The sequence below is a fragment of the Moschus berezovskii genome, chromosome 19 (assembly GCF_049115385.1).
Source record: "Moschus berezovskii isolate FMDL1 chromosome 19, NW_MosBer_1.0, whole genome shotgun sequence".
NCBI lineage: Eukaryota > Metazoa > Chordata > Mammalia > Artiodactyla > Moschidae > Moschus > Moschus berezovskii.
This window is the reverse complement of record NC_142478.1, coordinates 16,065,281-16,078,153: the sequence shown is the minus strand read 5'-3', so window position 1 is coordinate 16,078,153 and position 12,873 is coordinate 16,065,281. Positions and strand designations below refer to the sequence as shown.

The 12,873-nt window shown below is 36.9% G+C and overlaps 1 protein-coding gene across 2 annotated transcripts in view; it reads right to left on the bottom strand.

Moving 5' to 3' along the window:
• Window positions 1-462: 462 nt before the first annotated feature.
• Window positions 463-12,873, bottom strand: part of ANAPC10 (anaphase promoting complex subunit 10) — a 96,463-nt gene continuing 84,052 nt past the window's right edge. For both annotated transcript variants that reach the window (XM_055404506.2, XM_055404505.2), the window contains exon 5: window positions 463-12,870. In XM_055404506.2, coding sequence (XP_055260481.1) covers window positions 12,640-12,870 — 231 coding nt within the window. In that variant the 3' untranslated portion in view covers window positions 463-12,639. The remainder of the gene's footprint in view (window positions 12,871-12,873) is intronic.

Here is a 12,873-nt window from a genome sequence, read left to right as displayed (position 1 = left end):
TTCATGGGAAATAGATGGAAAAACAGTGGAAACAGTGTCAGACTTTATTTTTTTGGGCTCCAAAATCACTGCAGATGCTGATTGCAGCCATGAAATTAAAAGACGCTTGCTCCTTGGAAGGAAAGTTATGACCAACCTTGATAGTATATTAAAAAGCAGAGACATTACTTTGCCAACCAAGGTCTGTCTAGTCAAGGCAATGGTTTTTCCCGTGGTCATGTATGGATGTGAGAGTTGGACTGTGAAGAAAGCTGATCGCCGAAGAATCGATGCTTTTGAACTGTGGTGTTGGAGAAGACTCTTGAGAGTCCCTTATACTGCAAGGAGATCCCACCAGTCCATTCTAAAGGAGATCAATCCTGGATGTTCATTGGAGGGACTGATGCTAAAGCTGAAACTGCAATACTTTGGCCACCTCATGCGATGAGTTGACTCACTGGAAAAGACTCTGATGCTGGGAAAGGTTGGGGGCGGGAGGAGAAGGGGACGACGGAGAATGAGATGGCTGGATGGCATCACCGACTCTGTGGACATGAGTTTGAGTGTACTCCGGGAGTTGGTGATGGACAGGGAGGCCTGGTGTGCTGTGATTCATGGGGTAGCGGAGAGTCGGACACGACTGAGCGACTGAACTGAACTGAACTGAATGGATGTGAGAGTTGGACTGTGAAGAAAGCTGATCGCCAAAGAATTGATGCTTTTGAACTGTGGTGTTGGAGAAGACTCTTGAGAGTCCCTTGGACTGCAAGGAGATCCAACCAGTCCATTCTAAAGGAGATCAATCCTGGGTGTTCATTGGAAGGACAGATGCTAAAGCTGAGACTGCAATACTTTGGCCACCTCATGCGACGAGTTGACTCACTGGAAAAGACTCTGATGCTGGGAAAGGTTGGGGGCAGGAGGAGAAGGGGACGACCAAGAATGAGATGGCTGGATGGCATCACCGACTCTGTGGACATGAGTTTGAGTGAGCTCCGGGAGTTGGTGATGGACAGGGAGGCCTGGCGTGCTGTGATTCATGGGGTCACGGAGAGTCGGACACAACTGAGCAACAGAACTGAACTGAACAAATCTGCTAGATATAAAGTGAAAATAAAAAATTAATTTTACTTCTATTTACCAAAATAAATTTTTTAAAAGTATCATCCATAATATCAAAAATATCAAATTCTGAGAAGTAAATCTACAAAACATGTACAAGATGTCTCCCTAAAAATGAAAGAAATTGAAAGAAATTAAAGACTTAAATACATGGGAGTTTTTAGTAACTTAGAAGACAATATTGTAAAAGCACGTTGTTACTATTGTTCAGTCACTAAGTCATGTCTGACTCTTTGTGATCCCACGAAGTGCAGCATAAATTATCAAACTGATCTATAGATTCATAGCAATCCCAAGAAAAATTCTATCCAGTTTGTTGTTTGTGTCCACACATGCACGCATGTACACTGACATGCTGAATTCAAAATGTATATAATAATAATAATGAAAAATGTCAAGAATACTTGAGAGTGTTAAGAAGGAACAGACTGCACTTGATATACCTATACCTGATATCAAACTGTGTTACAAATCAACAGTAATAAGACAGTATGTTTTTGGTACAAGAGACAAATTGGATTGTGTAGGGAACGCAAAAACATACCATACACATATAGACACTTGATTTGAAATAAAGGTGACAGTGTAGAGCAATGGGAAATTATGGTCTTCAATGAATGATTCTGGGTCAATGTATATGGAAGAAAAAATTGAAATTTAACTCTTCTCAGCTAAGGTGGATTGCACACTTTTAAGTCTGCACAACAAAGCATGTAAAACTTTTAGGAGATAATATAAGAGAATATCTGCACAATTCTCAGGTTGGAAAAGCCTTCTTACTGCACAAAAATCACTAAACATCATGGAAAAGATTAATAAATTGGTTTATATTAAAAATGAGAATTTCTGTTCATTAAGAGATCCCATCTTTAAGAGAATGAAAAAGGCAAACCATAGAGTAGAAGACAGTTACAACATTGATAACTGTCAAAGCATTTATAACCAGCATATGTGAAACACTTTTATAAATCAATAAGGAAAATAAGATAAAATTTTTAAATGAACAAAAGACTAGAATACTTCACAAAAGACATTATCCAAATTGACAACATATGAAAAGTGGCTTGACCTCATTAACTACTACAAACAGAAAATTAAAACTACAATAAGACAACACTACATTCATCAAAGTGGCTAAAATTTAAAAGACCAACAATACTAAATTGGTGAGTATATGGAGCAGCAGGGACTCACCCTGCTATGAATGATTGCATGCACTTTGGAAAATGATGAAGCATTATCTACAAACAATGAGCATACATATACCCTTTGTGTGAGGCATATGGCTCTTATATACATACGTAACAGGAGGACACATGTGATACGAGTCAAAAGACAGGTCATAGAATTTCATAACAGCATTATTTGTAATAGCTTCAAATGGGAAAACACAATAACAAACATCAGTAGAATGAGTAAACAAATTATTGCAGATTCCTACAAGAGGGGCTTCCTTGGTAGCTCAGCAGTAAAGAATGTGCCAGTGCGGGAGACGTGGGCTCGATCCCTGGGTTGGGAAGATCCCCTGGAAAAGAAAATGGCAACCCATCCCAGTATTCTTGCCTGGGAAATCCTATGCAAAGAGGGGCCTAGTAGGCTACCGTCCATGGGGTCACAAAACAGTTGGATACAACTGAGAGACTAAACAAAAACAAGATTCCTACAATAGAATACTAGATATATAGCGGTAAAAATGAACTGACTGCAGCTATAAGATACAGCAATATGAATGTATATTACAAAAGTCATGCTGAGTAAAAGGAAACCAACACAAGAGAAAATATACTGCACATTGTATATATTAACACATATGGATATACATTAGGGGTAGAGGCCAATCTTAGAGGGAAGGAAGGGAACAGTGTTTGAGGCGGCGCATGAAGAGGGTTTCCAGGGAGGCATTTTAGCCTTTGGCATGGACATGGGTGTCCACTTTGACCTAATTCATGGAGCTAGTGTTTGGTGCATTTCACTGTACATACATTATGCTACACACACACACACACACACAGATACAACTAAAAAGGAAAAAAGCTGATAAAATCTTTAGCCAAAGATTACACAGATAAGAGTTTCGGTGCTCATATAATTCCTGCATTACTGAGTTACTTCCTTTTAGCTTGCAAATAATAGAAAATTTCACATACATTAAAAATTTCTTGTATTCATTAGCTATACAAAGAGCATATGCAAAAGTGTTTCTATTATTTAAATCAAGAAACTGATATAAACTTACACTGTATCATTCTTCACATCACTAGTATATTTCATGATACAAATCTGAAAAGATATTTCACATCTGTAAAAGGGATTATAGTATGAATAGGTTTCCCTGGTAGCTTAGGCAGTTAAGAATCTGCCTGCAATGAAGGAGATCCAGGTTTGATCCCTGGGTCGGGAAGATCCCCTGGAGAAGGGAACAGCAACCCACTCTAGTATTCCTGCCTGGAGAATCCCATGGACAGAGGAGCCTGGTGGGCTACAGTCCGTGGGGTTGCAGAGCTGGACACGACTGAGCGACTAACACACACACACAGTATGAATAATACTGTTTCAAAGACTTCTTCATTTCTAAAAGTCTTTTTGAATCTAAAAGTAATTAGATGTAAGACAAGCACAAATTGGACCCAAAGGACTCAAATTGTATTTCTACTAAATGATGACTTTGTTTAAACACACAACACATCCAAAAACTCAAATATTTTTATAATGGCCACTTGAGAGCCTTATTTGGAGCTGTATAGGATTTCTGATAGTTTTGCTTTCAAGTGGATTTTTCTAAGAATTCCCTTTATTATCTAAATCTCTGGAATGAAAGGAGAGAACCTGGAACAATGAATCCAAATTGAGTGGACATTTCTGTGCTTCCACAAGCATCATCCACTGAGCAATTCCCTTTGGAAAAGCACAGATTTCCACCCAACTGTTTATCCCAGGCAAACTTCTGATAGTCTTCTTCAAGGTCCAATTTTAATTAAGACAAATGTTAAATAAATCTTTTATTTACATAAAATTAGTTTAAAAAAGTTTAGTTCCATAGTCTCCTTCACAGCTTACAATGGTGGTAGGTGTTAGGCTATCATATTGCATCTTTTCTCTTCCAAAGTTTTAATAAAAATTTAGCATTTGGAAATGACGTGGAGAAAAGGAACCCTCTTGCTCTGTTGGCGGGAATGTAAACTGAAACAGCTACTATGAAGAAGAGTAAGGCAATTCCTTAAAAAGCTAGGAATAGAACTACCATATGACCAAACAATGCCAGTACTGGGCATATACTCTGAGAAAAACATAACTGAAAGAGATGTATGTAGCTCAGTGTTCACTGCAGCACTTTTTACAATATCTAGGACATGGAAGATGATTCATCCTTTGACAGATGAACGGATACAGAAATTGTGGTTCATATATATACGATGGAGTATTACTCAGCTATGAAAAAGAATGCATTTGAGTCAGTCCTAACGAGGTAGATGAACCTAGAGCTACTGTGGAGTGAGAAAGACAAATATTGTATATTAAAGCATGTGTATGGAATCTGGAAAGAGCACTAATAAACCTATTGTTGCAGGGCAGCAATGGAGATGCAGACATAGACAGCAGACTTGTGGACACAGTGGGGGAAGGAGAGGGTGGGATGAGCTGAGAGCAGCGTGGAAACGTACATTACTGTATGTAGAACAGAGAGCCAGTGGGAATCTGCTGTGTGACTCAGGGAGCTCAACCCAGTGCTCTGTGGAATGAGGCGGGAGATAGCAGGCAAGTTCAAGAGGGAGGAGACACATGCATACCTGTGGCTGATTCATGTTGATGTAAGGCAGAAACCAGCACAATATTTTTAAAGCAATTATCCACCAATAGATTTTTAAAAAATAATATAGCATTAAATATAAGGGGAATATAACAGTATAAAACTAGTTACCCATACCTAACAGAGTAAGATTAAACTCACCCCATTCTGCCCTACCTTTCTTTCATCCTAAGTTAACATGTTGCTAAAATTAAAACCCTGCTTACTGTAATCTGAATATAATCTCCTCATTCCCCCACAAATGCGTAGTTTTCCATGCCTAAAATGCCGTCTCACTTATCTCTACTTAAAATTGCACGCTGTTCTGGAACCAGAGTGTAAATTTAGAAACATTCCTCCCTACTCCTGATGACTCCCATCTAAAAGGAAACTTGGTTCCTTTACACTGAGCCACTCTCCACCCCAATACTCCATCCCTGCAGAGGTAAGCATTTGATTTGTAAATATGGGAAAAATAAAATTCCATCCTCCTTCCAGGGAGCCTCCTGACTCATTCAGTGCAGCCAGTTAGGACCTGAATCTTAAGGGTTCATTATGAGAAAAGCCCAAATTAGCAAAGACTTAAAAACACATCCATCAATCTGTAGTCTGTCAAGAAAGAAGGCGATACTCTGACCTTTACCTTCACTATTTCTCAACTTGTACATAAGCTGGCAAGAAGGCCTCTTTAGATACCCTATGTGCATGAATTTCTTTCATAAGAATCTTACTGACTACCCTGGGCACTGGTAATATTTATCCTTATTAAAAAGATACTTATCTATTTAACTCAATATTACCTTCAATTAAGTATGCATGAATATCTGTGTTCCTAGCTATCATCAGCTAGATTATAAATTCTTTCTAAATAGGAAATACGTTTTCTACTATTTATATTCTACACAGGATATAAGGAATATAATCGTACATGTTGTTTGAAAAAAGATAATTTTTCTCTTGGAAACTATATGCAGTACAATTGACCACAGCATTGTAGAGTCAACATCTTTTTTATTTAATGGGGATAAGTAATCAAGTATCTTAATAACAAAAAAATGACAGTCGATTATTTCCATCTAAATAAATCTTTATAAAATGTGTTGCATGCTTTCCAACCTTAGTAAATGTTATATGTCAAACTGTATTTCTCTCTCTTCATTGGCACAGTGTTACTAAAATGATCAGTTTTGTTATTAGAGATAATCTAGGATAGTGACTATTATTCAATGGATTAAAAATGTACCCAAAATGACCTAAGAATACATTTCTTTTAGAAAATTAATCCTTATCATGAAATTCCAAAGGGCCAAGAACAAACAAACAAAGAAATGGCTAAAAACAGCCAAGGAATTCAGAACTAGAATCAGCAGTGAGTCTAGGAGACTGGCTTAGAACTAGTTAGACAGGGTAAGAGAACACTGGAGCTTCCTGTTTAGTGTGATACTCATTTCCTACCAATGGGAATGCACATGTGTATTAAAGTACAGGGTTGTTCGCACCTATCCCAGTTTGCAAGGTTAGAAAGTTTTATCTGGTACCTTTTTGTTTTTGGGAAGACTGAATTGATCTAGAAAGATGTGAATGAGGTGAGACGAAAAGTGATAATTAATGTGGAGAAAGGGGTTTACAGTTACTGAGTACAGAAAGATGAAGAGTCGAAACACAACCAAATACCAGCCTAGCAGTTGAAGATTTCAGGAAAGAAATGAATTTTGTTCCAAGTAGCCCAGATGATGGGGAAAAAAATGAATGAAGACTTCCGAAGAATAAGTTCTTGCATCTCTTCTCAGTTACTGAATGTTACCTTAAGAAATAAAGTTTTAACTTATTAAAACAGCTTTTAAGCTGTTATAACTTAACAGCATGTAATCATCCTTCTCTTTACTAAGCCTACTGTCTATTTCATTTTGTCTTCACATCCATTTAACCTGTGATTTTCATGAATTTTAACAGCTGCAAAACAAACAGCTGGCTGAACCCTCTACTTCAGTCTTCTGAATACTTTGCTTCTTGGTAAGCGATCAGTATTTTGATACTGCTGTAGTAACAACAGGAAATGATCTGGTAAAATCTGGATCTCCAGCTATAGATGAATGCCAGGGTAAAGAGGAGAGCCAGTCTTAGAATAAAGTCTATAAAAATAGTTGGGGGAGTTACTTCGAGGACCACAGGGAGAGAATCGTAATTTGCTCTTGACATTGGAAAAGTAAATGCACAGTGGAAAAACATCTTAAGATGATCACTGAACTCCATCAGTGGAAAGTTTACAGCCACAAGTACAATAATTAAAACAACTAAGATGGTAAATACTAGAGCTTCAATGATACATGATGTTAAATATCATTTCCTGAAATATTAATTCACTCAGAAAAAGATTTCATAAGCAGGTAGACTACCTTTAAATTGGTGTAATTTTGCTTATCTTGGCAAAATAGTAAATCGATTCTATTAACCAGAAAGGACGAGAGAAAATAAACCATCATAGGATTAGCCATAGAAAAAAAGGAGGGTACTTACACATAAAACTATAGACTGGTTAATATTACTAAAAAATAATTTCAACTTTTCATATAATATTGCCATGGATTATAGACATTTTCTTGAATTTATAGTGGGGGGAGTCCTAATTAATTAGCCTTTAGATATGTCCTGTTAATAAAATAAGTCATTATTATGGATAATTAATAAAGTAATCCCTGAGGCTTCTGCTGTTGTTGTCTTCTCTCTAATGCTTTCTAGGCACCACTGCACAGAGGCAGGCCCAACTAAATGGCAGGTCATGAAGCACAGAGAGTCTCCTTGTAGATGGCTGGTAAACAGCCTTGTACAGTGAACACTTCCAAACACCGTTCCCCAGGGAGTCATAGCGGAAGTGGGGAAAGCCAAAACAACGTGGGCAAAGGAAGGTAATCTTGGTTTAAAAGACCCACAAAGCAAAAGTGTCTCCAAATAACCATAACTGCAAAGTATTATTTTCCCTAATGCTTTAACATATTCTGCAACTCATCATTTTAAAAAGTAATTGATGAAACAAGCTAATAACCAAGAAGTCAATTAAAAAATGACATACAACAAGACATTAAGAATTTAAAGCAAAATTTTCTAACACTAGAAATACATCAAATATCTGTATTTGAGTCAAAACTTTATACTCATAAAACTTTGTAACTAGTAGTCATAATAACAAAAAGGACAGAGCCATGGTGTCAAAATTACTTTTCAAGACTGGCCTGTGTTTTAATCATTGGAAGCTTTCAAATGTACAAAATATCACTGGATTCCTTACATACAAATCATCTGCTTCAAATTAATCATTGTTATTCATGTAAAAACAACGATAGTTTGGATTTAAGAGTAAGCTTGAAAAGTGAGTAAACTAGCTGATATTACAAATAGTCTTTCTTCCCGCAATTCTACCTCCTCCACAGTGCCTTCTTTAGCTTTACCTCTAACTTCCTGAACAGGAAGTCAACTCTCTTTTCTACAGAGTGCTCTTACCGCTCTAAATTCTGACCTGGTTATCAGAGACCTATTATTTCCCTCAGTAGACTAAAAGCAACTGGAAAGCAAAGTCTGCAACAGATTTCCTTTGGTTTTATCATTACATCTAATTCAACATTCAATATGTGTCAGTGTTTTCGTAAGCTGGGTATTTACTACTCTCCAGTGAACTGCTGTATTGTATAATTCCACAGTTCTATAGAGTGCTTCTTGTGACCATATTTCCTCGGGTAATAAAATGATTTTTAAGTGTCCAATACTTTGATTACATGTGAAATGAAGACATTTAAATCTTACAACTGCACAGTTTTATCAATGTTCAAAAATGTATACTGATTACAGAGGAACCCGTGAATTTGCTGTCATTGTTTTATTAACTGTTAAAACGGATTTTCAATGCTAGTTTTATATTCTCAGATTCTATACAGTAAGAAATATAACTATGTTGAGTTTCGTTTTTTGGGTGATTCCTATGTGAAACAGGTAGAATATGCTATTTTTTAAAAATCAGCTTTATTAAGGCATTTTAAATGTGTAACTTGGCAAATTTTGATGTATACAACTGTGAAACCAGTACCACAGTCAAGATAATGAACATTTCTGTCATCCACTCAAGTAATTCATCCCTCTGATTTCTCTCTACACCCCATCCAATGCAACCACTGAAATGCTTTCTATCACTTGATGAGTATTTTCTAGAACTTTTAAAAAATGGAATCATATAGACTATAGTCATTTTAGTAGCTTCTTTCAGTATAATTATTTCGGAAATTTATCCATGTTGTTGCATGTATTAATTGACTTCATTTATTTGTATTACTGAGTAGTATTCTATGACATGGATTTACCACAATTTGTTTATACCTTCTCCTGTTGAACAACATATGCTTTGCTTCCAATTTTTAGGTACTACAAATAAAGCTGCTATGAACACTCACGTTCAAGCCTTTGTATAGATATACACTCTCTTTTCTCTTTGTAAGAGGAATGACTGGTCATATAAAATGTATCTGTTAAACTTTAAAAAAATTACCAAATTCCTTATCAATGTGTTTATATATCAATTACATCCTTATCAGCAGTCTGACATGAGGTCCAGTTCCTCCATACCTTTGCTAACACTTGCAATTGTCTTTTTAATCACAGACATTCTAGTGACTGTAAAATGGTATGTCATTAGAGTGAAAAGGTTGGCTTGAAGCTCAACATTCAGAAAGCAAAGATCACGGCATCTGGTCCCATCACTTCATGGGAAACAGATGGAAAAACAGTGGAAACAGTGTCAGACTTTATTTTTGGGGGCTCCAAAATCACCGCAAATGCTGACTGCAGCCATGAAATTAAAAGACGCTTACTCCTTGGAAGTAAAGTTATGACCAACCTAGATAGCATATTAAAAAGCAGAGACATTACTTTGCCAAACAAGGTCTGTCTAGTCAAGGCTATGGTTTTTCCCGTGGTCATGTATGGATGTGAGAGTTGGACTGTGAAGAAAGCTGATTGCCGAAGAATTGATGCTTTTGAATTGTGGTGCTGGAGAAGACTCTTGAGAGTCCCTTGGACTGCAAGGAGATCCAACCAGTCCATTCTAAAGGCGATCAGTCCTGGGTGTTCATTGGAAGGACTGGTGCTGAAGCTGAAACTCCAATACTTTGGCCACCTCATGCGATGAGTTGACTCACTGGAAAAGACTCTGATGCTGGGAGGGATTGGGGGTGGGAGGAAACGGGGACGACAGAGAATGAGATGGCTGGATGGCATCACCGACTTGATGGACATGAGTCTGAGTGAACTCCGGGAGTTGGTGATGGACAGGGAGGCCTGGCGTGCTGTGATTCATGGGGTCCCAAAGAGTCAGACACGACTGAGCGACTGAACTGAACATTCAATGAAGCTGAACATCTTTCCATATGCTTATTTGCCAATCATACGTCTTCTTTGGTGAAATGTTGGCTTAAATTTTTTGTTCACTTTAATTGGATTTTTTTCTTCCTATTCAGTTATAAGAGTTCTTCATATATTCTAGATACAAATCTTTTATTGGATATATAATTTACACTTTCAAAAGAGAAATAAAACTGCTTCAAGTAATTATGCATTGTTAATGGCAACCCACTCCTGTACTCTTGCCTGGAAAATCCCATGGACGGAGGAGCCCGGTAGGCTGCAGTCCATGGGGTCGTGAAGTCGGACACGACTAAGTGACTTCACTTTTCACTATTGTACTTCAGATAATCCTTAAAATAAGGGAAACCATTACCTCCATAATCCTCCACTACCAAGTTTTCCAATGCCTGGTGAGGTAGTCAGCCAGCTGGCTTGTGGAAAACAGGGAAAGGGAACAGAAGCAGAAAACGTACTGATTTTCCCAACAATGTTCTTAATCCCTACTAATTTTAGGAGTTTCTTCACAACCTATTAGTATAGTAGGAAATAACAGACTGCATCTGATAAATGATAATTATTACTAATAAAACCTCCTGTACCTTTTTCTAGATTTCTCTGTATCTTAGATGAAGACCTTGTGTTTACACGAATGTTTTCCTTATCAGACTAACACAGAACATCTAATACAGTGCCAACTATATATTACTCTTCTTAATTCCTTGATTTGCTCCTGTTTTTAGAACTCCTATCCATGTTTTTCTTCAGCTCTCTCTTCTTCCCCTCCCAGTACCCCACATCTGTATTCGGGATTACTTTGCTGATCTCAAGTGAGCTTTGGTTACAGACTTCTTGCTGACCATACAGTCACCCACCATGCTTCTTACTCTAAGGAGAAAAGGAAAATAACAAACCCTTTGCAGAACTCATAGAAAAAGGGCTGAGATTCTGCTGAGTGAAAAAAATGAAACTTTCACTTTTTATAGCACCCACATAAATCAGGGGCTACAATAAATCAAATCTGCCACAATAAAATCAAACACATAATTATTTTTTAAACTTTGCCAATTTAAGACTTCAGTCTACCCAGTAATGCAAGAACCTCTGAGGAATCTTTCCCAAAAAAGGGCCAATAAGGGGTGGGAATTCCCTGGTTGTCTAGTGGTTAGGACTCCATGCTTTCACTGCCAAGGGCCCAGGTTTGAGCCTGGGGTGCGGAACTAACAGCTCACAAGCATGTAGCACAGACACAAAAAGAAAAAAATTAGCCAATATAGGCAAGTTCTGTCTCCCCCAAAGTAAGAGATGTGGGGCGGCAAGTAGCGTTGGGGAAGACACACAGAATCAAATGGATTCATGTTAAACCATGGAAAGAAAACTCATTTAAGCACCTTTAAAATATTTTTATATGTTAAGAATAATTTAATATATTTTTAAAAATTTTGTGAGCTACATTATCCCTCAGGAAACGGCACTTCAGTGTGAGACACAAATTTGAAACTAACCATCCTATAAGCAGCATCAGAATTAGGATAAACAGTAGATTATAGTAGCAATCTGACACAATATTAGGATATAGACAACTCGGGTTAAAAATATTTCATGAAGTACAATAATTATGATACACTTAATAACACTCCCCAAATCAGAGTGGTTCTCATAAGACATTGAATGCTAAGCTTATTTTGACAGCCTTTTAAAAGGCCTAGTATTGGGACTTCTCTGGTAGTCCACTGGTTAAGAATCTGCCGTGCAATGCAGGGGTTCACAGGTTCAATCCCTGGTTGGGGAACTAAGATCCCACATGCTGTGGAACAACTAAACCCATGCCACAACTAGAGTCCATGGGCCACAAAGGAAGGTTCTGTGTGCTGCAACTAAGACTTGAACCAACCAAATAAACAAATTAAAAAAAAATTTTTAAGGCCTAGCATTAATTTAAGACATTCCTCTGGATAGAAAAAACTAATAATAATTTTGACTTATTAAAGATAATATCTATTGATAAAACATAGTTTTCCCCAACATGCAATACATCATTACTCTAATGCATGATCACTATATAAAATAATTACCTAGTTAGTAAAATTACTTGTGTATATCTTAAAATTTTTCAGTTCAATTGGTTTTCTTTTGGTATAAGGAAAATTAAATGATTGGTTCAAGTTCATTTTTAATAATTATAAAATATGTGAGCCTTATTATATGTTAAAGAAAATAAAGATATACTATGACTCAAAATGTATTTATTAAAGTTACAAAAAAATACTTTTCAATGCATACAAAATTGCAAAATAATTATTTTTCAATAAAGATACCAGATTTAATATGTACTGATAAGATGTTTAATGACTTTTGTTCTAAGGTCACCTTATTGAGCGATACATCATGAAATCAATAGTTGTACATCTAGGAAATTTACCAATGGAGCTCTCTTCCACTGGTGTGTATATTTTAATCTGTCTCATGTGGGTATCTCTTCCATTTTGGTGATTGGCTAGAACAGCAATCTGTATCATGAATGTGCGAGTTGGCTTCTTATGATTATCAGTTAAGGGAACGTGAATCCAGCCACTTGGTTCCACCAATTCAAGTTGCTG